General features: G+C 43.2%; 2 protein-coding genes across 2 annotated transcripts in view; both read left to right on the forward strand.

The window, feature by feature from the left end:
- The window catches only part of LOC311223958 (1-phosphatidylinositol 4,5-bisphosphate phosphodiesterase gamma-1-like), a 135,669-nt gene extending 125,750 nt beyond the window's left edge, over positions 1-9,919 (forward strand). Inside the window, 1 exon segment of the mRNA XM_084308734.1 lies at positions 6,574-9,919. Within this exon segment, the coding sequence (XP_084164860.1) occupies positions 6,574-6,634 (61 nt within the window). The 3' untranslated portion in view covers positions 6,635-9,919.
- A 2,653-nt stretch (positions 9,920-12,572) lies between these two features.
- Positions 12,573-27,040, forward strand: part of LOC311223597 (alanine aminotransferase 2-like) — a gene marked incomplete at both ends in the record, with an annotated part of 47,899 nt that continues 33,431 nt past the window's right edge. Inside the window, 2 exons of the mRNA XM_084308374.1 lie at positions 12,573-12,677; positions 13,280-13,369. Coding sequence (XP_084164500.1) covers positions 12,573-12,677; positions 13,280-13,369 — 195 coding nt within the window. The remainder of the gene's footprint in view (positions 12,678-13,279; positions 13,370-27,040) is intronic.

Consider the following 27,040-nt stretch of genomic DNA (forward strand, 5'->3'; position numbering starts at 1 on the left):
CGAGACCTGGATGGCGACCATCCCAGGAGAAGCCCAAGAAATGACATTAGGACTAGTCTGGCGCTTCAAAACAGACTCGCTCCATTATAAACACACACCCCTGACCAAGGAGCAGGGAAGGTCGACTGCACTACCGACCACCAGACGGAGTGTATACAGAACACTCGCCAGACAATATGACCCGTTGGGATGTATTCTACCTTACACCACCAGGGCAAAGATGATTGTAAGAGCGTTATGGGACAAGGACCAGGGCTGGGACGACCCCATACCCGAACACCTTGCATCCACATGGAGAGAGTGGGAGACGGAACTCAGCTCACTCCCAGGTGTCAACATACGCCGCAGCTACTTCCCACCCACAGTGAGGCCGGAGACGTGCCAGATGGACCTGCACGTCTTCAGCGACGCCTCCGAAGTAGCCTACGGTTCGGTGGCCTACTTGCGTGCCCGAGAGGAGGGAGGAGAAATACATACTGCTTTCATCCTGGCTCGCTCAAGAATAGCCCCACGAAAGCAACAATATCCCGCGTCTAGAGTTCTGCGCAGCCCTAGCAGGAGCGCAACTCGCCACGTTAATCCAACGTGAACTCACCATTCCGGTGCAAAGAACAATCTTGTGGTCAGACTCCACGACAGTACTCACATGGATCCGGTCTGATTCGTGCAGATACAAGGTCTTCGTGGGAGTCAGAGTCACAGAGATTCAAGATTTAACAGAAGTAGCAAGCTGGAGGTATGTGGACACAAAACACAACCCAGCTGACGTCATCACCCGGGGAATGTCCCTGGATGACCTCACCCGTCACAACCTATACAGTGACGGGCCAGAGTTCCTCAAGCTCCCGGAAGAAGAGTGGCCTACACCCACCCCACGGGAAGCGAGTAAAGAGGAGGCCGAAAACAAGAAATCTATGTTCTGTGGATTGAACACACTCGTCTCCACAGACCCCGACATAGACGATTGCCTCACCCTAGAGAGTGCGCAGCTAAAGACATTCCTGTGGCACCACCCAGAGGTTCAGCTCACTACTGACATTACAGCAGCTGACTACGAAGAAGCAGAACTTCTTCTACTACAACGAGCCCAGAGAGACTCGTTCCCCGATGAGCTAGACTGTCTACAGGGAGCAAAGCCCGTCCCATCAGACAGCAGACTGCTCCACCTAGCCCCAGAGAGCGACGCCCATGGTCTCATCAGAGTGGGTGGTCGTCTGCGGAGAGCTCCAGACTTACCGGATGACGTCAAGTACCCGATAGTCTTAAACAGCCGACACAAGGTCACAGAGCTGATCATAAAGAAATACGACGAGGATGTGCATCACGCCGGGGCAGAGAGAGTCTTCGCGGAGATCAGACGTCGTTATTGGATACTGCAAGGGAGAGAAGCAGTGCGGCGCTTCCAGCGAACCTGTCTAGACTGTCGTAAGTGGCGAGCGCAGCCCAGTATACCCCGGATGGCTGACCTACCTCCCTGTCGCCTCCGACTCGGCGACAAGCCTTTTCACTCCACCGGTATGGACTGTTTCGGCCCGCTGTATATAAAGAAAGGAAGAGGAACCGAGAAGCGGTGGGGTATTGTATTCAAATGCATGACCACCCGAGCGATGCATATAGAACTCCTTCCAACCATGAGCACAGACTCATTCCTTATGGCCTTCCGAAGATTCACATCGCGGAAAGGCAAACCGTCTATATTATTGTCTGATCACGGGACAAACTTCAAAGGCGGAGAAAGAGAGCTGAGAGAGAGCTTCCAAGCTATGGGCCCAGAACTTAAGACCCACCTCGCTCCATCCCAGATTGACTTCCAGTTTAATCCCCCGAACGCACCTCACTTCGGTGGAACTTGGGAACGAGAAGTACGTTCAATAAAGACAGCCCTGTACGCCGTGCTTGGGGCCCAGACCGTGGCGGAAGAAGTCCTAATGACAGTCCTCACGGAGATCGAGGGAGTATTGAACTCAAAGCCCCTCGGTTACGTCTCAAGTGATGTAGCAGATGTCGACCCAGTCACCCCCAACACACTCTTGATGGGGCGGCTGGACCCCGCGCTACCACAGACAATGTACAGGCCTGAAGAAGTGAACGGCCGAAGAATGTGGAGGTACAGTCAAGTATTGGCTGACAAGTTTTGGAACAGCTTCCTACTCCACTATCTACCGTCTCTACAGACCCGCCAGAAATGGGTGAAAGAGAGAGACAATTTGACAGAAGGAACAGTCGTCATGATTATCGACCAGTCACTACCCCGAGCTATGTGGCCGGCTGGCCGCGTAAGCAAAGTGATCACCGGTGCCGACGGAAAGGTCCGAGCAGCCGAAGTGCTCGTCCAAGGACGGATCTACACCCGACCCGTGGCGAGGCTAATATAACTGCCAAGGCTCCCCGATACTATCGATGACGACCATGACCCCATGACTTTGTGAACTGCCCGACCCCTCACAACAGACATTGAGTAGTGGACAGTGCGGTTAATCTGTCTCTGCTTAGCTAATTAGGTGGGACTAATTAGGAGGCGGCTGTTACAAAGGATCAGATTAAACCGAATATATATATTTATTGATTGATATATATTGCATAGTATTTGTATATCGTTTGATATCCCTTGTATATTCCTTGTACATATACACGGAATATCCCTTTAGCCTAGTACGGACCATGATGTTTCGTTCTCCTATTGGACAGCGGTCCACAGGCGCCAGGGCCATGCCTCCAGAGTCAGGTTCAAGGCTACCGTCAGGACATGTCTGTACATGCCCGGCCTTGCCCAGGAATACGAGACAGAAATGAGGTTGGCACTAGATTGTTCGCTGTGCATATAAATATGGCGCAGGTGAATACAGAAGTAGAGTTACCCAATAAGTTGAAGCCTCACCCACGATACTCCGTGCGGTGAAGTATGGCCTGTTTGGCCCCAAATAGAGCATTGAGACTGCGTGCGAATTAATAACTGAATTGTCAGAGTTTGGCGCTGTACCGTCGAGTGCGACATATTTCTATTAAGTCAGTAATAGTCTATTTGTGTATAGTGTATCGTGCGGCTAAAGTTCTACAGTGACCAGCATCACCAACGCTTCCTTTATTGTGTGATATATATATCTGTTAGGGTTTGTGGCTAGGGGAGGTGAGAGAACCCAAATGCTGGACTATGGTTATGAACCAGAGAGAGGAGGCAGAGTCGACGGAGTAAAGTATAATGAAAGGCTTTACTGAGCAGTAGTAAACAAGGCACAAACAAAGGTACACGACACTAAACTGAGGCAGTTAGAAAACAAACGAGAAATAATATACAGCATGGCTGGAAAAGGCACACGGTGCAAAACACTACCCGGCGAGTAACAGGTGATACAGGATACAGGGAGCTTCACGGGAAACAGGTCTCTGTTCCGCGGACGGCAGGAACAGTACATGAGGTAAACAGAAACAGATCACAGCACGGAAAGGTACTGGAACAAAACAATGGCGCGACACTGGTAGACAGGGGGCGGCATGAATAAATACAGGTACTAATTATAATTGACAAGGAATAGCTGGGGGCTGACAGGCTAGGATACATGAATATCAAAACACACGAATACAAGGGAAGGAGACTAGACACTAAACTAACAGGCAGGAATAAACATAGTAAACATAACAACACTGGGAAAACAGGGCTAGACCAGGACATAAGAATATACACAGGGAACACAGGGCTGGACTAGGACATCTGAACATACTGGGGAGAACACAGGACCGATAATAGATACAGGGGGTAGACAATAGAAAACACAGTCAGCAGGCTCCAGACACTCACCTGCAGTACCGCAAACAGAGCGTGGTAGAGGATTGTCTGTGTTCAGGTAGTTCAGATTATGACAATATCACATTCATACTCCAAGTGATTTAGTTTAACTTCACAACTGCAAATACATGGGCTGTCCAAAGCCTTTTTAAAACAGACTTAGGCTATACAGTTCTTCAGTGCAAGGGTTCAACTGAACATTTACATTTAAATTGACTTGGATTAAATCTTTCCCATGAGCGCACACTGAAATAGAGCTAAAGCAGCACTTTAACACAGCCTTTTTAGACCATTTATTTTACAATCTTAGTGATATGATATGATACATTTATTTATATTGCGCCCCTCAACCAATAGTGAAGGATGTCGAGGTTTTTCAGTGTATAAAGTGTATAGAATGATTGGTGGATGACAGCATCTACTCATAGTTATCTCAGAGGAGAAGGATAACAGAGAGAGAGTGTGTGGTAAGAGCTGATTAACAACCTGCAGATGAGGCTGTGCTGTTATCATCAACAGCTGATAGCTACAGCGTTTGTTTGGGGTAAGTTAATATCAACATTGCCGTTGCTATAGTGATCTGGGTCAAATAGCTGTGGTCAAAGACAGAGCGTCACATAGTAACGAGGAGAGGGGCGGGCCTGTCGTTGCTATGCCGAGATGATAATGATGATGATGATGCATATTAAAATGTGAGTTTCCTTCCGGGTGTAAGTTAGAACAGAACGCAAGGCTGATACGAGCAGACGTGGAGAGAGAGACTAGAGGGTGGTGGGAGGGGCCTCCCCCCCCTCCTATGCCTCGAGAAGGCTAGCTTCGGCTAACAAAGAAGGGTTTTGGCTAACGACGAGGCCTCAACCACCATTGGACTAAAAGCAGAAGAGACGATAGAATAATGAATTTAGTTTCCATCAAAGACTTTTCGAGGACAATACGAGATGGGTAACATCTGATTACGAGGCTTTTGTTTATGTAATAAATGTTTCCAAGAAAGGTACTATGCTGTCAAGTGTCACATTCTTATGATTACGGATGGCATTAAAGGGGAATGACCACGATGTACAGCCGGTATGAGAAGATCCATAGATAAACACAACGCAGAAACTACACGAGCCAACAGAGGAAGAGGTGATACTGGCTGATCGTGGTCAGAATCTTACAAAAAAATCAGCCCGGGGCACATCCCGGGAGAGAAAGAGAAAACAAACAAAAAAGACAGGAACAAAACGAAAAACAGAAAAAATACAGGCAGTCCAACCAATCAGATAGAGAACAGACCATTGGAGGCTGCTGACCAAATTTTTAGGTGAAGCACAAATTATTATATTATATTATATATTAAATTATATTTTTTAAACATCCCCAACGCTGCAACACCCCCATTCCTCCCAGATGTCAGGCTCCTCATTCGCTTCCATTCATTTTGGGGACCATGTTTAAATATCATACTTTTTATTTATTTATTTTTTATCCACTTTTTCTCTCATTTTCAATTTTTCTCCCATCCCAATTTCGTATCGTCCAATTCAACCCTCCCCTGTCTTTGAACGCTGTTTCATGCCTCCCACAAGCCGGCTGCAATGTGGACTAAGTCATACATAGCACGAGTCCCCTCCGATACTCGAGGTAACAGCAGTCGCATCTTTCCACCTGCGTGGCTCGATCTTTCAGCGTCGGGGGTCTGGGCTTTGGAGGGGCCCCACCCCCGTCGCTTCCTGATTCTACTGCGCAGGCGCACCAACCAACCTGTAGGAGTCGCTGTCCACAACGCCCGATCCCCATCCATCAGTTTCCCTCTCCCTAATACTGCCAATGTGTATTAGTGCGGACGACCAGCTAAACTGAAAGCAATGTGGAGCGTTGGGCTCGAACAGGGAGATGATCTGTTATTCGTGGTGAGCGCCTTGCCCACTGCGCCACGTAGCCGGCCATCTAAATATCATACTTCTGAAGTATAAACAAACTATACTGCTGTGACGATTTCAATAAAACAGACCATTCTGAGTCAATGGTATGCAAAACTGTACATTGGAATATCTAATATGTATTTACCACCTTCCTCTGCACGAGGCCACAGACTTTTATACAAAATGCTTCTTTCTGTTACATTTTGTATAAAAGTATTCTGTACTTCTGTATGACAACTAATAAAGAAACTTGAGAAACTTTAGATTGGCCCCAGCTAAACCTAACCTACGGAACTGCAGCTGGACTGTTTTGACTGTGTGCAATGCAGCACTCTCTGATTGGATTTGAAGGTCGTCAATCATTCAACCCGCGTTCGTGGGTGGTGTGAGGCAAATCTGCACAGGCAGTGCTTAGATGACTCAAATAGCCTATTTTGATTGGATAATAGAATGAAAAGAACTGCCTGTGCAGTGAAAGTTAGTGATTGACAGCTAGCCATGACTGACTGCAGCCCAGAGGAAAACATTTCTAATAAAAAAAATAAGAATAATAATAATTTAAAAAAATATATAATTATATATATATATATATATATATATATATATATATATATATATATATATGTAAATTAATAATAATTATGAATTATGAGTGAATTTGTGTTTCACGTGTTGTCATAGAGAAACCTCCACTGCACCACACATACAACAATATGGTGCTTGCAGATTTCAGGTTGAGTGTGCTTCTGTGCTTCTGAATGAAATGATCCTTCTGTCAGACTAGACACTTTGGAACATTTAATTGCCACCAATGAAACGTTTCAAAGTATCGATACGGTAATCTTTGATAGAACATTTGTGTCTCCAATACTGTCCCCCCAGGTTGACAGAGAAGAAGAAGAAGGAGAAACTGAGGCTACAGGTGGCAACCAAGCGCAGCTGAACCTCCTGCCCACCAGAGGGCACTAGCTCTGTCCCAGACACACAGTGCCTCGACATTCCCCACCCACACCGCCTGTGTGCTGTGCAGTGACTGACAAGACTGGAAAACAAAGCTCTACGTGCGGCAAAAGGAACGCAATCAATATATAACTGGAATAATCATGCTGTACACTACCACAAAATAATGTGTGGTTTTATTGCATTATGCTGCGCTGTTTAAAAAAAGTAACACAGTAAGCAACATAATATAAAAGCATCTCATGGATTAAAATCCCTCAGGAGCTAAACTATAAATACATTTAAAAAAATAAAAACAATCATGGAAAACTCAGGAACGGATGGAACTGAGATCGGATGTTTGGATGTGAAAGGGAACGAAGAACGCACGGAGCAACGAGGAAATAACAAGACTGCCTTTGATGTTGACACTTTGTCTGTAGAGGATAGTGGGGTAAACCTCAGGCTTTACCGCGATACAGTACGGTTTAGATTCACAAGGCAACAATCTGTTATTCGGTGATACTATTTGCCGCAATTTGATTTGATTCAGTGAAACATGTCAGAGTCAGAGTCAGAGATTTTATTTGCCATGTATGGACGAATCCACATTGGAATACAGGTACAGAGCAAACACTGTGTTTCTACAACTAATCCAATACAGGAGCAGAGTAGAAACAGTACAGATTTTTTTTTTAAACACAGACAGTATAAAAGGACAAATGCTAAAGTTAATATCAACATCCCCTAAAGTGCATATCATAGTAAAGTGCATAATGCATAGAGGCACAATTTACAGTAAAAGTGCATATAATCAAAGTGCGTGATGCACAGACACACAGAAACAGCACTTCCACAACCTGACTAATAACAATAGGATGGTCTCGACTCCCGGAGAGTCAGCATTGCCTTGGCTTGGGCTGATCGCTATACTAACTCGTTTGGCTGAGTTAGGGGGAGGGGAGCCGTGGGTGGGTCCTGGGCGTTGTGGACAGCGACCCCTACAGTTCGGTCGGGGCGCCTGCTCAGCGAAGGTAGGATCTGGTGAGAGGTAGTGCGGCCTCCCACACGTTACACTCTCCCAGTGAGAATCTGCGCGCCCAAGTTTGCTGCCGGCTGGCTGCACATGCGTCGGAGGAAAGCATGTGACAGTCTTTGGCCTCTCGGACCAACAGTAGGGGAAAGTGCGCAACAACCAGGAAGGGGGTTGTGAATTGGCATAACAACTAACAGTGGGATGGGAGAAAAATCGGAAAAAGAAGGAGGGGGAAAAAGATAATAATAAAAAAATATATATATAGGATAATATACAAATCTAGCCTTTGGAGTTATTCAGGCTGCGCACAGATTGATACGATTCAATACATTTTTGACATTGATCAATACATCATGTTGCAACATTTCCATCACAAGTCACTTATTCATACAACCAAAATCAAGTTGACTCTGCTTAAAGGAACACTCCAACATTTTGGGAAATTAGCTTATTTGCCATCTATCCTGGAGTTAGACAAGAAGATACATACCTGTTTCTTCTCTGTGCATGCAGTAGGAGTAGGACGATGTTGGGAACTAGGCTAATGGAGGAACCTACTTCCAGTGACTGACGCTAAGCTAGGCTAACAGTGCGTGTCTTCCGACTCCTACTGCATGCACAGAGAAGAAAAAAGGTATGTATCTTCTTGTCTAACTCCAGGGTAGATGGCAAATAAGCTAATTTCCCAAAATGTTGGAGTTTAACACTGGGGGGAAAAACAACTAATACACCATTATTTTAATCTGGGTCAAAAAACAAGAATTGTGAACACATTTTGTTTTACAGTATATTAACAGATGTATATATGTACACTGCATTGATTGGATTGGATTGCCGCCTTTTGAATGGATGTATCGTTATACCCCTGATAGAGTAATGATATAGTTACTACAGCAGAGGGTTGGAGTCGACCCAATACAGTAGGTCAGACTTCAGCACCTCAGTGTACAAGAGACTGTGTCTCGATAACTGGAACAGTGGACCATCTTTTGCCTGTGGCCACAGAAACGAGTCAGGTAGTACCAACCAGAACCACCACTCATGAAATGGGTTCAAGGGATTTTTAAAAGGGGGAGCAGGATGAAGCCTAAAGTCTGTCCCTCATAATCAAGACCACGTCTTCTTCAGAGTCTCCCCCACCAACCAGGCCCTAGACCTCCTAGACCAGGTCTTCTTCAGAGTGAACAGACGCACTCTGCCTCTCCAACCAGGCCCTAGACCTAGACCTCCTAGACCAGGTCTTCTTCGGAGTGAACAGACGCACTCTGCCCCACCAACCAGGCCATAGAACTAGACCTCCTAGATCTCCTGTTTTCACCTGGGATAGCAAAAACTGTGTTTAGGAGATCCTAACCAAACCGCACCTAGAAGGTCTTTTAATACTTACAAGGGCTCTTAATTAGGCTACCTTCAAAGACGAGAGGGGGCAGTGAGTTTGGGGAGTAAGACAGTGGAGGAGGAGACACGTATTTATCACAGCGCCCCCTAGATATCACCTTAGAATGGGGCTCACACGCACACACACCAAAACAAGGGCTATCACAGGAACTAGCAAGGTACCCTCTTACCTGCCAGCTCTGTCTAAAGATCTCACTCCTCGCTTCAGACAATAACACATCCTGGATCAGTTTCCATAGAACGACTCTAATCAAAAGGAAATGGTACAACTGGTCTTGGATCTGCTCTAAGCAACTTCTACCCACCGCATGGCTTCAAATCTTTAATAGACGCCCCCTGTCTCTTTTCCACATCTTTTCCTCTGTAGCCCCCCCCCCCCCCCCCCCCCCCCCCCACCGTCTTCATTTCTCCTTGTATATAACTTGTTTTATTTATCACACAGGGGTCCATCCTGTTATAATAGACGGAAGAACATAATAGACAAATGATAACGAACTCCAGACTGAAGATACTGTAACATAATGTAGAAGTGGATATATTGTGTACCTGGACCTCCGTCTCGATATCTTCTTTCACCGTCACCCGACACAGCGGTGAGCCGGGCAGGAACTTCTATCACAAAAGGTGCAGCCTCCCTCTGCCCATCCCACGTGTGTCACGCTGTTCCGTTCAAGTCGCGCTTCTCTGTATCTACGCTAACTGTTCAGTATTATTACTCTGCCATTACAACCCCTGTGCAAGTTTCCATTTAATAAAGCTCTTTTGTGTAAAAGCCTGTTTCCCCAATGCCATTATTTCAATTATGAGATATAGTGGGTAAATCAAATAAAATCTATTTGTAAGGCCTGAAAATACACGTTAATGTCCCCATGGGCCGGACACGTCTTCTTTAAACAAGTCTCGGGGACGGGGACAGGCGTTAGACAGTTTGCGTGTTTGTGATGCATAGCAATAGATACATGTAGTAGCATATATGTGAATAGAATAGAAGTACTTAACCCAGCAATGAACTAGAACAGGCATGGTTTAGATGTTGTAAGTCAGACAGAAGACGGTATGAAATAAAGAAAAATAGACGCAAGTTAGGCGACGAGTACAGTAGCGCATGCTGTGTGTAGCCTAGGTGAGGGAATTACAGTGTCAAACCAGAGGTGCTAGAGCAAAAAGTTTAACTTCCAAAATGGCTGACATTTGGAAATAAAAAACAGGGTATCTGCGGGGTATTAAAAAGTCTTAAAACCCTTGTGCGTCCCTGGTACCGTTTCTGTCTTTCTTGACTTTTTGTGTGTGTGTGTGTGAGCACAGCGGTGTCTGTGTTTATTATTATTTCATGAAATTGGGACCATATCTTCATTTTACATATATTTTCATTATGTCAAAAGATTATGATTTGAAACGCTCTAAAAAAAAAGTTAGTCATATAGGGGTACACACTTGTCCCTGGCGTCCATTTTCATCAGCTCCACTTCCATGTTAAAACACATTTTTTAATCTGCACTCATTCGTTCAATTCTAGATAGAATTATCAAATGCAATGTCTTTACACACTGTCAGGGATCAAGCTTTTGAGGCATGATGCTGTTAACGATTTAGAACACACAGTGGTGCAATTGCTCTACAGCCCACTTTGCTGGCTACTAAGCAGGCAGGAGGCGGTGCAGGGCACCAGACTGCTCCGGGGGGGGGGGGGGGGGGGGGGGGGGTGCGAGAGAGCGCTCAGCTCCAAAAAAACCACATCCTCCACCTCTCCTCCGCTCCCTCTCCCCTATCGCATGTCACAGGCGGAAATACGAGCCCCCCAGGCCGGCCCCCGCTTCTATGCGATACTATCACTAGAGCTCCATACGCGGAAGTGCTCTGGTGCTCGGCCGACAGCGAGCTGTGTTCAGAATAATACCGGGAGATCGAGTAGTGCTCGCCCGCAGAATATAATAATAATAATCAGAGCTTACTAACGTTTAGCGTCTCCGCTATTTCTGACCGAATTAGTCAACCTTTCTTTTTTATAATGGCAGATTCTTATTCACAGGGATTTTGTCGAGTTTTCACACGCTGTAATGTGGTGTCAAAAATGTATAGATATATGATGAATATGGCCGTTTCTCTGTTTTTTTTCAATAAAAACGGACTTGGTATCAAACGAACACGAATATAAGTGGTTAAAATTCAGAAATATTTGTAATTTGTTACAGATATCTTGAGATTAGGCTATTAATGTTAATCATGGGGGATTTTTTAAAAAAATCATAAACAGTTAAAATTATATGGCTTTGATAATTTCATCTCTTAAGCCCAGTGAGTGTCAGCAGTTCTAGGGAGCCACAACGGTTAAATGTATCAAATTTATCGGGCGCCAGGGTGGTGCACCACGTAGCTAATAAGCATTGGAGGCTTTTAACCAGGGCCGGACTGGGGAAATCATTCAGGCCAGGAAATATAGTGCAAAATATAGCCCCAGTCAGGCCACTTTTTAAGCAGGGGGTCTGGGGGTCCCCCACCAGGACATTTCTTGTTACAAAGACTTCATTTCCTGCATTCTGGTGCAGGCATTTATTTATTTGTACCCTTTAAATGCCAGTGTTTGTGATGGCATCACAAACAACACTGATTTTGATGGATTTTCAGTTTTTTTGTAATGTCAGATTGAAAATAATACAATCTTTTATTCAACTTCAGCCCTGATCATAACACCACATATTAATTTTATAATTATAACCCTTTAAATGCCAGTGTGTGTGATGGCATATATTTGCAATATATCAAATACAAAGTAGATTTTTCTGGGGGGGATTATTACAGGCTAGCATGTGTCAATGATTAGCAACAACAGTTTTTTGTAAGGGTCCCGCCTCCACCAATCACATGCGGCTCCCTTTGTGTGTGTGTGTGTGAGAGCAAGAGAGAGAGCGAGAGAGGGAGAGAGATAGTTCTCCAACTTGTGTGAGTTGCAGTGATCTCCTGGTTGTTCCCCACCTAGGTTATCTAACTATTGCGCTGCTGCCCCCCCCGACCTTGGGAACCCCTGGCCTATTGCACGGCCGCCATCTTGAAGTCGAGTCAGGATTCAAAGGTGGAGAGTGAGGGAGAGTCTCGGACAGTCTGAGGGAAGGATATATAATTGTTTTTACCCCCTTATTTTTTTTACCTCTCTTGGGGAGGGGGTTGTCTTTCATATTAGCTATATTGTATTCCCCTGCAACCCCCCCCCCCCCCCCCCTAAATCTACACCGATGCTCAAACTTTAATTCCCACTTCAAGGTAAACATTTATCCCGTGGTAAAACATTAACTACAGTATTTCCAGAATGCCCAGTGGAAGCTGGTTTGACCAAAGGGTGCTGCTGCTTGCTGATCAGTCAGCGTGTCGAATGCCAGGACAGTATTTTCCATCAGAATCTCATGCGGTTGTGTGTGACATCGCTTCTTGGATCATAACGGGTGTCTTGTTTCTTGATCGACATCTGAGTGGAGGATTAAATCTACATTAAACTATATCGGTCAAGTGGAGGATGAGTTCCCTGCAACAGGTGAACCCCAGGGTGAGAGGGATCCGAGCCTCGCCACAGAGAGACCTACAGAGGCTGGTCTCTCACATTACACACCAGATCACACAGGTAAGTCATCAATATATATGATTGATGTTGATATATACTGTATATCAATCAAGCAGTACCTCAATCAGTTTAATTCACTGTTACGTTTGTTCACTTCACATTACTAGTTGTTTCGGTAGGGAGGATATCTATAATTAAACCAGCATTGGTTTTGGAAATCGAACTCATTTAAATTGAATTACATTTTACATTTACATTACATAGCTGACGCTTTTATCCAAAGCGATTTACAAATAGTGAAGAACAAGTCAGCAAGAGAAGTACCTCTCTGGCAGCTAAGGGTCAGTGGCATTGTTCAATAGTTTAATTGACAAAAAAAAATCACAGCCGATCACTAGCAGCGTTTTTTGTATCCAACATGAATTCATTCTTTGACAAATCAATACAAAGGTATTTTAGCCATTTACCTTGAAGGACCTTCCCTCACCAGCAAACATTTGTAGAAGCCTACCTGCACCATGCTTGAATAATAATAAAAAAAAATAAATAGAACCTTATGGTATCTGTATTTAAAATGTTCAATACCCAGCCCTATATAGTTGGAACTCGTGAAGATGCACTGTAGACTTCAGTTGTATTGTATTACTGTCTGCTTTCTCCAGGGAGTAGAGAAACCATTCCAGGAGGTGATTGACGTCAGCTCAGGTGATCCTCACAGGACAGGGATTAAACCCATCACCTTTGTTCGACAGGTCGGCACTTCTACTCTGCATTCCTCACTTTATTTGGACAGTTTTCACTGCATCCCCCAGGCTGTCAGACTTGTGACCAAACAGCCGACTGGTTAATCCGGGGCTATTTTCAGGGGTGTAAAGTACTTGAGTAATTGTACTTCGTTACAATACTTACTGTAGTACTGCTTTTGGGCATTTGTACTTTACTCAAGTATTATTAGGTTTGTATACTTGTACTTTTACTCAATTACATTTCAGAGAAAAAACATACTTTTTTACTCCTTACATTTAAAATGCAAGTACAAAGTACAAATCTCACAGGTACAACAATTTTTATTAGTATAATTAGTTTCTCTGGCCGAACTAACGTTAACGTTATTAATACAGTACATTTTTTTTTACTTTAACTTTTTAGTACTTAAGTACATTTAAAAGTAGAAACTTTTTTACTTTTACTCAAGTGTGTTTTTAGCCAGATATTCTGACTTTTACTTGAGTAAGATTTTGAGACGGTACCCATACTTTCACTTAAGTATAATTTCTGGGTACTTTTTACACCCCTGGCTATTTTAGATAGATAGCTAGATCGATCGGTATTGTTTAATAGAAATGCATTTTTTATTCCAATCCCGATTTGTATTTGAGATTCCCAAATCCCATCGGACTTGACTTCTTCGTGTCCCTCAATGAGTGTAATACCAGCATTCAACTGTATGCGCCACAGCGGTATCATCATCATCATCACCACCCACGCTATGCATAACATATATAGGTCTGCGGAGAGGCGCGCTGAGGAGGCCGTGCAAACTGCAATGGAATATGGGGCATCTCTCTCTCTTTACCTAATATTTTGATTCTATCCTGACATTTTTCAGTTGGAAGGGCAGACTATATGCGTAACGAAAAAAATAAAAAAAAATAAAATAAAGAAAAAAAGGGCACTTTTTTGATGAGGCTCAAAAAGGCAGGTGCTCAAGCACCCCTTGGCCTCTATGTGTGCACGTGCCTGGGTTGGAGAGATAGAGAGAGGGAGAGTCGGGGACGTGAGTGCGCGTGTGCGCTGTGTGAGCGGCTGCAATTGTGTGTAAAATGCAGGTTGGAGAGATAGAGAGAGGGAGAGTCTGGGACAGGGAAACCGCTTCCGCATTATTCCCACTGCTCTGTAGCTTAGCTTCGGAAATACCGGATCTGTCACCTGTCATCTCTCTCTGAAAGGAGAGAGCATCATGGATCAGCGGCATTATATATATCAGTATACTGCGCGCCGCGATTGGTTCTTGACAAGCGCGCAGCCAGTCGTTCAGTATGCCTACTTTGCTGGAACGATTTTTTTCGCACTATACAGTACGTATACATATAAATACAAGTATAAGTCTTTATTTGTCATCAGATTAACACACACACACATGCGTTGAGCGACCCACAGGAACACACACACATGCACTGAGTCGCAAGTCGTGAGTCGTGTATGTGTCATTTTGAGATCGCAAAGCGCTTCCTGTTGGAAAATTATAAACACAATAATTGGAAAATCAAATAACAAACCAGGCTATATTGATCATTTTTCGGTAAATGGAACGGAAATAACCAACATGCATGAGGTAGTGGAGGAGTTTGATAATTTTTTTGTAAATGTTGGCCCAGATCTCTTGTAACTGCAGCTGCAGCTATGGTTAACAGTTGGTTAATATAGTTATTTATGTTTACAATTTATATGCTTATTTTGTATAATAGTAATAATACACTCAATTGCTTTTCAATGTATTTCTTATTTGTTTTATATAAGATATATATTAGTGGCGCACTGTTTTTCTATTTTATTTGTGCAATTACCACATCTCACGAGAGTTGACACACCTGGTATCCGGTGACGTGTTTCCGGCTTCTCTCTCTTGCGTTGGAACATGAACTTGAGTGGTAATGGACTTACCTGGCATTCTAATAAGTAAAGAACAATCCATCAAGCCAACGTAACAAGACAATCTTCCAAGAAACTGACAGAAGACATGCTACAGTAACGCATCGATGTTCTCATATACTGGCCAATAAGATTTGACGGTTTGGATGAGGTTGGATCAAGCTTCTTCATTAAAATCAGTCCAAGAAATCAGCTTGTGTTTTGCGTCGTGCCGAGGATGTCACAGTAAAATCTTATGGAGCAGGACAGTAAAATCTTAACACTTTAACTGCCGCGGTTAAATTCATGATATACCATCCCTTGCCAGCTCTATTTGTCTATGGAGAAGTTCCCCTTCTTTGCAGGGCTATAACTTTTTAAATTCTATTGCTAGATTGCCATTATTAGGGCCCATTCAATGTCCTATATGTATTGTTCAGGGTGTATGAACGTTAAACTTTTTCATTCACATATTCATACTAAAATATGGTCTAAAGTACAAGTATGTTTTCATCTCTTTCTGCAGCTTTCTCCAGAACGTGATTTATAGCCCCAAATGCATTATATTGATGATGAAATACAGTTTGATAGCGATCTGTGCCAGATAATAAATTTCAACTGGATGTGGTTCTGGAAGTTACTACACGTCATCTGATGTTGACCGGATGGGCGAGGGGGCGTTTATAATTCCGTGGGCAACGTTATACCATTCATCTAATGTGGGTCATATGTTCATCATAGCAGTTTATATCGAACACGGTAATACTACACGCTAAAACTCACCCCAGTCTCCTCGGGCCGTTGGCCGATCAGCGTGGAGTAGACAGTTTTCCATTATGGGATGTCGAAATACCCGATCTATTTCCGGGTTGTATAATAGTATATACGTCCAAATCATGTTGTTTTTTCGAGTTATTTCCACCGATCGATGTTCACTGTGTGAAGACTGAGTCTCTCTAACATTAGCGAGTGCCCGGACCACATATGGAGTGAGTCCTGCCGGGTTAAAGGTTGACATCCGGTTTCGATCTGCCGATCGGCCACCAGATGGCGCTCTTGAACCGCTAGAGGATTGAGAGGAGATCAGAACTGTGTGTCAAGGCTGCAGAGGGGAAATATGATTCCGATCACAGATTTTTGAAATATTTATATCAAAGACGAGTTACGGCGTCCGCGTTTTCGGCAGTTAAAGTGTTAACTGTCTACGCTAAGTCAAGTGGAAGCAAGATGGCGCCGCCGGTGTTCATCTCAAAGCCTCCGTCAAGGAGCAGCGCGTGGGATGGACTACGGTGTAAAACCACAAGATGGCGCCCGTGATCAAGTCAACGCTCATCAAACAACAGCACCAGGAATGACGGCATCTGTGTAAAGTTTCAACTCACCACTAAAAAGGCAAAGTTGCATCAAGAGATATATTTGCAAGAAAAGCCATAAGGTTGGACACCAAGAAGTAGTGATCCACAAAGGGTAATATTGTAGATGTACTAACAAGGCAAACAGTTGCACAGAGCTATATATTTGCAAATGCCATAAGGTTGGACGCTTGTAAGAAATAGTGTTCTAACAAAGGGTAATTTTGTAAACGTATTAGAAGGGTGATAGGAGTGAGTCACAACTACAAGGTGTCGCCTTTTTTCCATGTGTTTGATTTGTAACGTTTTGAAACACCGTATTCTTCTGTAGTTTTAGATCCCCATTAATGCATGTATTGAAAATAAGAGCTTTGAGGTTAAAAGTGCAATTTCATTGTTCAACCTTATTTTGATACATGATACATATGATACACATAGAGTAAAGGGGAATTCAGCCTACATTAAATAAGTCAACTAGCCTGGTATAAAATAAGTCAACCAGCCTAGTTAAATAAGTCAACTAGCCTGGTATAAAATAAGTCAACCAGCCTAGTTAAATAAGTCAACTAGCCTGGTATAAAATAAGTCAACCAGCCTAGTTAAATAAGTCAACTAGCCTGGTATAAAATAAGTCAACCAGCCCAGTTAAATAAGTCAACTAGCCTGGTATAAAATAAGTCAACCAGCCTAGTTAAATAAGTCAACTAGCTTGGTTAATTAAGTCTACATTTATAACTAAGCAACTAAAAGTGAGACTACCTTCCAGGGTGGAATTCCTAGAAACGATAAACCTTTGCACTATCATCTAAACTGTCAAACCGCATAAAACGATGACGAAAGGGTTGTCAAGGCTCTCGTTGCACGTACTGCTTACATCACAGGCATGTGCCAGTAGCCTAGAAGCGTAAACAAAGCATGTCTGATTCTATCCATGGCGATCACCTGAAGGCTACATTGGCAGTACTTTTAAATACACAAGAATCTGTCCCGCGGCGTGACTGGACCCACTGTCTGTGAGTGACTCTGCTTTGGTCCAATCACATTCCCCACCCACAGTCTGCGAATCAGAGGCAGAGTAGGGCGGGTCTTCACAGCACGTCATGTGACATATGCGCCAATCGTGTGACAGCGGGGCTCAGTCGTCTCGAGTCGTTACAGCCTCGTCTGCACGGAGAATTCCATCCCAAAACGCTAGTCTAAACGCAAAATTAAAAGTGAGACCGCAAGACGACTTTTGCGTTTCTGTTCAGACTCTCTCCGTCTAAACGTAGCCTAACTGTTACTTTCCCTGTGTGTGTATAAAGTGTGCTAAACAGTGTTCCTTTTGATATCTCGCCCGGTCTAATAACGAGGTGAGGTGCTACTCTTCTCCGGCTTCATTATGGATCACTAACAATAACATTGAAGCATCTTTCTCCCGTGCTGAAGTGGTCCTATAGTGGGATCAGTTGCGGTTGCCAGCAGGGGGCAGTGGTGGCAGTGGTGGCAGGTGGAGCGGAGGAGAGAGGGAAGCAATGAGGAAGAGAGGATTACCTGGGAGCCGGAGCACCAGGAAGCTCTCTTCGGCAGTGAACTCGACCATGAACAGTCGCAGCGGGCGTGTGCTCAGGAAGAGCCCCGTTGAAGGAGTGATGTTGAAGAGCCCCGTTGGAGAGCGACGGGTGATAAGAAGTACTTGCTAGTTGACGTGTTATCCTAGAAGTACCAGCGATAGTGTGTGAGTAAGCGATACGGAAAGAAGGACTAACGTCCATAGTTAACGGGTTATAGTAGTAAGTGTGCGGTGTATTAGCATGCTGCTAACGGCTCCATTTGACTCCAGTAGACTACCGGGCGCGCGGCACTGAAGACCGGTGGTACAGTCAGCCACGTTGCGTTAGAAGTACAACCGATAGCAGGAGGGTGCACTCAGACCCACAGTTTAGCTGTGTTTAGGGTAGCCAAACAGTATTAGCTCACGCGCCAGCATCAAACAGCAGCCAGCAGTGGACGTCTCCCCGACGCCGCAGAGGACGCCTCTTCCCACCAGCAGAGGTCGCCACCACAGCATGCTCCTCCAGTTCACCACTGCCCATGCTGTTCACCCCAACCCGCTGGCTGTGCTCGTGGGATTGCCCGACGCCATCTTGTCACCTGGACGAGAGGTGATAAGAGTGGGTCCGCCATCTTGGCTAAGTACGAACGGTACCTCGTGTGCCCACAGCAATGTCCATTCAAGCGAACGCTAACGACCAGTGTCTAAGGGGTACCCCAAACAATATAAGCCGGCTTTAGTGTAGGTTTTATTTGGTAACGTGGGCCCACATTTAACTGGTTTCTTTTATATTTTTGTATTATTGTATTGTTATTTGAATTCCCAATGAATGACCTACTTTGTGCCTGGGTCTTCCCTAATCCAAGCGGGGTTATTATTAATGTATTGAGCACGCGGTGCCTATGATGGGAATAGTGTTCCCCTACATTACCAGTGAGAGCACCCGGTGCCGTTTATGAATAAGTGCTATATGAATAATCTGAAGTACAACTTGTAACTGATAAACTGACCAGGCTTTACATAAAGTAGACATAATTGGGAGCACTGTGTGTGTGTCTGTTTCTTCCACATATGCTAACCTAACCCCTGGGTAAATATTTGTGACTGGTATAACTATTTAACCCTTCCACCCCATTCACAGCATATTAATTAAAGGGTCTATACAGGTGGTCAAGGAAGGGTACTGCTTAAAGGGAAGCCCAATAACACTATTGAACTGACAGTCACCGGGTGTGGGAGGGCTGTCGGAGGTACTGGGGGAAGTGAGAGTGTGTGGGGAGCTACTGCTGACCGTCTTGGAAGGCGAGGGAGACCAGAGTACCATTCCCCAGGTTAGTAAATCCTGGGCCCCATCCACTCCTGCTGCACGCCCTCCAGAACGACGTTCCGGGCCAAAGACGGGGGTACATATAGATCCAACTCTATAGTATCCTGCTACCAGGTGGCTGTGTACTACTACTCCCATAAACAGGGATAATCCACCCTTCTACACATGAATTAAAATTTAGGAGTCGACTAAAGGCTTCTTGTCCTTTGCGAAAGCATGCAATTGGTCCACTGATGGACACATCAGTGTCTATGTACACAGACTGATGTTTGTCTAGTGTGTTCATTAAACGTGTGAAATCCTCTTTCAAAGTCTCTGTGCCCGTCTTCTTTCGCAGGATGTCAAACGATCCAGAGTGAATGACAATTTTTGTTATGCCCGGTCTGATGAGTGTTGGAAGTATTTCGGCCAGCTCTTTCACAGATGTGTTGTCTAGACATATGTTTTCTGTGTTTGCCACATAGGCAGAGTTTGAACTTGACGCCAGGGGGTGCGACTGCTTGGCAAACGATACCCGCGCGCGCGATTTTTTTGACCTTTATTTTATTATTTTAGCGTTTTTACAATGCCCTAACCCCTAATTTTTTATTTTATTTAGGTAGTACAGCAGCACACACACACACTCACACACACAGCACTACGGGGGATCATTTTTAACTGACTTACTCTTAATCATTGACAAAGTGACAAAGATAAAGAAGGAAATACTAAAATAAAAAGACCACAACAAGTATATTGCTGCTCCACTAGACCACTTTACTGTACCAAACATGACATACAAAAATAACAAAATACTGTGCAACACTCTGCCAAGCGCACAGCCGCGCACACGTATGCATACAGTAGGTTGTCAAAGGCTGTACAAACAAAAGTTCACATTTTCTAATAACAGCATTATTAGACATGCCAATCCAACGAAAGATGTGCTGGTCGCGCTGGAGAAAAGAAAAGAAAAAGATGTTGCGTTTGTCTTTTACGTGTTATTTGTTATTCTAAGATGCTAATTCATCTGTATCTGGATAACCAATGAACGGATTCTGTCGGGGCAGGTAGCATTATTTCGGGGAAATTGATATCTATAGTCTGGTATATTTTTCGTCCATGAAAAATGGAGGCTCTAATTATTATTATTCATAGAGACTCTCGAGCAATAATAATTATTACAGCCTCCATTTTTCGTGGACGAAAAATATACCAGACTATAGATATCAATTTTCCCGAAATAACGCTACCTGCCTCGACAAAATCCGTGCATTGGTTATCCAGATACATTAATTATCATCTTTGTACAAGCGTTACAATGTACTATCGCGTGGGGCATTCTGCTGCTGCTGCTGCGAATGGTGGTGCTTGGCCGCGCGTTAACCCTTTCACTGCCACACTACAGAAGGTTCGCCTTATAATGTGACATGATTACTACTATAAAATGAATGTATTGTAAAACAAAACATAATAGAATTCAGATTTGTTTCTCACAATTATTATAATTTTATTAAAATAAAAATTATCTTGATTTTTTTTTTTTTTCTTTTTAGCAATTTCACCCCCGGCCACCAGGGGGTGCAATGCAGTTTTTTGTGTGGGGTTAGCATTGTTCTTTCCAACAGTTTTGGGGCCGTTTGTTTTTGGATTAGGCCTAGTCTGCCGGTTCTTACCACAGTCCTGTGGCCTTGGTGAAGCCTCGCTAGCTGTACCACTAGCCTTTTCAATAGCCGGCATGTTAACGCTGGTCTCGTACCTTCGGTGTCGGCTACCGCGACGTTCTCCTCTGCGCATGGTAGTCTCTTCGCTGTTAGCCGTTTGCTCAGTCTGGGTCGTGTTTGCTAGTCGCGTCGCTCGTGGCTCTGTTTTCCTCGTCGTCTCGTCGTTAGCGTGTGCTCCGATGTGCCGGCTGTTAGCTTCGCTAGCATTAGCGTGAGCTCCGGCATGCCCGCTGTTTGCTTCGCTAGTGTTAGATGTCACACTCTTATTAAAAAACAAATCAAAGAAATTGTAGATCCAATTACTTTCATATATAATCTATCTTTTAGGATCGGGACCTTTCCAACTGAAATGAAAACATCCAAAGTAATTCCAATACATAAAGCAGGAGAACATTTAGTTTTTACAAATTATAGGCCTGTTTTTTTTTTTGTATTTTTTGTATTTTATTATTATTATTATTTTTTAAACATAACATAAAATTAGACCCACAAGCATTAACAGTAAACATCCAAAGTAAATCAAGTAAATCACAGGACTATACATTCCATTTGAATCAATATAAATGTAGTTTACGAGATATATACCTAATACTTGCTATCTAATACAATACATACATAATATGCTCTTGCTCGCTCTTCCCCCCAGGACCCCCACTTGGATAATCCATCCATTTTCATTTGTTTCTAACCAGGCACTACAATTCATATGCTAGCCTTTAATCTCTCCACCACTTCTAACCAGATTGCAATGTTGGTTTCACTGACACCTAAAATTCTTGCTGTAGATATCTCTAGATAAATCACATCGAGATAGGTAAGAACCCATACCTTCCGGCACATTTTATCCGGTTGAATCCATTGTGATGCTATCAGCTTTTTAGCAGCTGTGAGACCGGATAAAACTAGTCTCTTTAGCTGTATAGGGGCTGCAAACTGAAAAACATCATTCAACAGCAATACAGAGGAGTGTACAGGTATGTTCAGAAATAAGAATTCTGATAATTGCAGGGTCACTTCTTCCCAGAATATCTTAATCGGTGGGCAATCCCAATACATGTGCATAAATGTACCCTCATCACCATTTGTACATAAGGAACATAGAGAATCTTGTCTAAGTCCCATTCTGTTCAATCTTATAGGAGTCAGGTATGTCCTATGAATATAATTAAGATTAATTTGTTGATCCGGGTTGCGTGACGCAATTCGAACGTTTGCCCAGACTTCTTGCCAATCAAAATCTATTTCCAAGTCTGGTATATCCCTCCTCCAGACTGAGTCTAGAGGAAGGATTCCATACAAAGACGTTAGTAAGTGATGATAAAAATCAGATACGAAGCCTCTCGATGTCTCTCTTTCATAGAAGAATTTGTGATATCTGTGGTGCTCAATTGGTATCTTTAATGGGACTCCATGAGCCTTCAAACATTCCAATAACTGTGCGTAAAAATAATATGTGGAACTGGTGAGGTTAAATTTGTTATGTATATCTTGATAGCTACAAAAACCCAGTTTGTTGAAAACATCTCCCAATGTATGTATGTCCTGCTTTTCCCATTTGGGGTATCTGATAGGTCGTTTTCCAATAAGGAGTGCATTGTTATTGAATAGGGGAGTATGGCTATGCCATTTATGTTGGTTAGAATATTTTTTTTGTGTTTCACGCCATATCCGAATCACATGTGTAATAAGGGGGCCAAATTTCAATTCGCATTGCTTAATTGATAATATGGTGTATACTATGTCCTGCAGTCTATGTGGTGCTACTATATTTTCTTCTAAGTTTCTCCAGGATACAGATGCTTTGGAGTCAAACCAGGTTGTCAGTGGTCTTAAAGAGTACGCTTTAAAATAGTGGTAAAAGTCTGGAAATGCTAAACCTCCGTCGGCTTTGTTTCTCTGTGCGGTGGATCTTTTTATTCGTGGAGGTTTGTTATTCCAAAAAAAATTATATGCGGTGGAGTGTAATTTTTTCCAGTAACCATCAGGAGGGGGTAACGGTAACATTGAGCTAATGAAGTTGATTCTAGGTAAAACATCCATCTTAACTATTGATACTCGGGCCTGTACTGAGTTTTTAAGTTTGGACCACCTGTCAAAGTCATATTTGATCTTATCTTGGAATTTTGTGTAATTGTACTTCACCGTTTGGCTTATAGTAGGGCATACCTCAACTCCTAAACATCTGAAGTGTTTTACCATTGGTATTTTTTCTGGAAGGAGTATATTCTTTGCAGGGGCATTAAGTGGTAGGAAGGCCGACTTTGGCCAATTTATCCTAAATCCCGATAGATTGCCAAAGTCATCAATCAACTTGAGAAGATGAGGCATTGAGGTGGTAGGGTCTTGCATGAACAATATTACGGTGTCCGCATATAAACTAATATGATGTTGTGTGCCCCTAATTGCGATTGGTTCTATGCATTGGGATTGTCTTATATTGTGCTAAAGGCTCTAATGATAAAGTGAATAGTCCGGGACTAAGAGGGCAACCCTGTCTGGAGGAGCGCGATACCGGAAAGATTTCGGAGGTGATTATACCTGTTGTAATCATGGCCGATGGGTCTTTGTATTTATCATCTCAATGAATCCGTTTCCTAACCCCATCCTTTCTAGTACTGCCCATAAATAAGACCATTCCAACCTATCAAAGGATTTCATCGCATCCAGGGACAGCATCGCTATAGGTGGGGTGTCATCCTTGCTGGCATCTAGCACATGTAGTAACCGTCTTATATTATCCGTGATCAAGCGGCCTCTTATGAAGCCAGTCTGATCAGGATGAACTAAAGATGTCATATGCTTTTGAAGTCTGATGGCTAATACCTTGGAATACAGCTTGATATCGGTTCCGAGGAGGCTCAAGGGTCTATAACTACCGCAATCGGTGGGGTCTTTGTCTTTTTTAAGGAGGACTGTTATGAGTGCAATATTGTCGATCTTATGGAAATTCCCCTCCTTGATTGAGTATAAAATCATATTAAGTAATAGGGGTCCAATTACATCCCAGCATGAGAGGTATATTTCTGGTGGGATACCGTCCCTTCCAGGAGCCTTACCAATTTGCATTTCAGATATAGCCTCCCTAAGTTCATCTAGTGTGATGGGTGTTTCTAACTGTTTAGCATCTTCCTTGATAAATCCCTTTACCGACATCCATAATATTCTGGGGTCCTGTACCGATTCCGCATTCTCCAGCAGGAATTCAACAAGTGCTTCTTTGAATTGTGTAATGAATTCATTGTTTTTCAGCAATATCGAGTTAAATCGTCATCTTGGGGCTCGGGATGACAGTATACCAAATGATCCTTTTAGGAGTAAATAGCAGTGATCTGATGCATTGGGAACCATTTCCACATCATAGTTATCAAATAGTCTAGGGGATGCAAAAACATAATCTATTCTGGAGAATGTCTTGTGTCTTGTAGATCGACAAGAGTACTTCCGGGCCGTTGGGTTGAGTGATCGCCATAGGTCATTTACACCTGTATTCTTAGACCAATCCTTTAGTGCATTAGATGAATTTTTCTGATCATTGGAAATCGTGGGATAAGATTTATCCATCCCGGGATCCCAAATGGCATTAAAATCTGCGCCAATTATAAATGAGTATTCAGGAAGGTTTAACATTGTTCTGGTAAGTGTAGCGTAGAAGTTAGCCTCGTAAAGATTTGGGGCATATGCCGCTACCAACGCTATTTTCCTGTTACTGTATACAATTTTAGCTATGGTTATCCGACCATCTGTATCAAACCATACGTCCTGCAATTCAATATTCAACTTCCGTTTCGCGACTATAGCAACTCCACGGGATCTCGTTCCAAAGGAAGAGTGGCTAATGTTATGATATATGTTGTCCGCTAGCATTACTTTGTCTTCCACTAAACGGTGCGTTTCGCTTAAAAGAGCCACATCAACCTGTTTGTTTTTCATCAGTGTGAGCACGCTTTTGCGTTTGTGTTGTTTGTTTATTCCCCCAGTATTCCAAATCATTATATTCAAACTAGCCATAATCTATACAAGTTGTTGTGTACTTGTTTGTAATGCGTCTGGAGTACGAATTCACAATGGATATATATCCAATTATTGAGGTCCTGTTGAGAGCCGAGCTTAAAAACATACATATATACATATAATCCCCTGAACCCCCCTCCCTTAAAGAGCTGTACAAGGTACCTGTGTTCCTTTGACACCCCCTTCGCGTACAACTCCACCCTCCCTTACACCACCGGTTAGCCCAGAATGAGCCATTTATCCTTAACTTTCCTATGCAAATTGCCATAGGATCTAAAACTTTTAATTCTAATTTAATAGAATGTCAAAATAAAATGAAAAATATGCCTCAATTAGTATACTCATTTGAACCTTCTACTAACATGTATAGGTTAGAACATTTCAGAAACAGATAAAAAGAAAGAAAGATGTTTAGAACAAAATTATAGAAATCCCTAAAATTAGGGAACAACTGCTTAAATTTTAAAATAACTTTGCCAAGCTTACACATCTAGATGAAAAGGAGGTTTTTAAATACTTGTATGCAGTTCGTCCCCCGACAAGGGTGGGCATTAATCCGTTATGAAGGTTTATTGTTCTTCCATATCTGGTTCATGTGCAGGTCACATACCGATGTTATTGTTCCAGGGCCTTCATTGAAAAAGTCCAGTGTATTCCAGAATGTTAGCCACCGATCATGACTTGTGGAAAGCTGATGTTTATGTTCCAGGGCATTCTTCATGCCATAGGGTAATATCATTCCAGTGTATTCCAGTATATTCCAATATGACACAGAGCGTTCGAAAAAATCCAGAATGTTCCAAAATGTCGACATCAGATCATGACCTGCACAAAACCATAAATCTATAAATATAGTGTCTAGCGTTTCGTATTAAACTATTTATACCTCAATGTTGTCAAAAGCTTGTTTGATGCCGTTTTTGATGTCCGAGCCATAGCAAAGTTATCCAACATAGATAAATAAAAAAAAAGATGAATAAACTTGTCATCCACGTTGTATTTTCTTCATGTATTCTTCGGCGTCTTCAGGCGAACGGAGCCCGAACCTTTTTCCATTTTCCTCCACAATGGAAAGATTCGCTGGATAACGTAGGATAGGACGGAATTTTTTCTCATAGAGCTGATGCATCACCTCCTTGTAACGGGCTCGTAGGGTTATAGCCTCCCTGCACATATCCTCATAGAACGACACTTGTTTCCCATTGTATATCAGTTTTCCCCACTTCCGTGCATCCCTCAGTTTTACGCAGGCTAGCAATGATCACCCTCGCTTTGTTGTTGTTGTAGTCTCGGGTGCCGATTCTGTAGCGTTGATCCACTGTCGGCGTTGTAGGGAGGATATCTGAACCTAGAATTTCAGCTAACACTGTCGCGAACGAGTCGTCTGTGCATTTGACTGATTCATCCAATCCCACTATACGGATATTAAATCTACGGGAATAATGTTCGATTTTGAACAACCTATCCGTTGTTTTCTCGTTGTTGTCAAGTATCTTATGCAAACGTTTATTGTCAGCCTCTTCCATCTCCACCGCTAGTTCCGCGATATCGTCATGTAGAGCCTTATCGCCCTCAGCAAATTTCAGTGTATATTCGCCCACGGTGGTTTCAACTGCAATAATGCGCTCGGTCTGTACTGCAGCCGCTGCTTTAAATTCTTCTAATTTAGCTTCGATAGATAACTTGAAAGCGTCAGCCTTAACGTCAGCCCTGTTAGCCTTGGCGTCAACCTTATCAATCTTATCATCAAGCTTGTCCACCTTGTCGGTTAAGATCTTTACCTTGTCGGTCAGGTTCTTTATCAGATTAGCCAGTGACTCGAAATCGGATGATGTATACTCCATGTCTGTCTCGGATGAGGTTGC

Source organism: Notolepis coatsorum (assembly GCF_963971535.1).
Source record: "Notolepis coatsorum genome assembly, chromosome: 2".
NCBI classification, from domain to species: Eukaryota; Metazoa; Chordata; class Actinopteri; order Aulopiformes; family Paralepididae; genus Notolepis; species Notolepis coatsorum.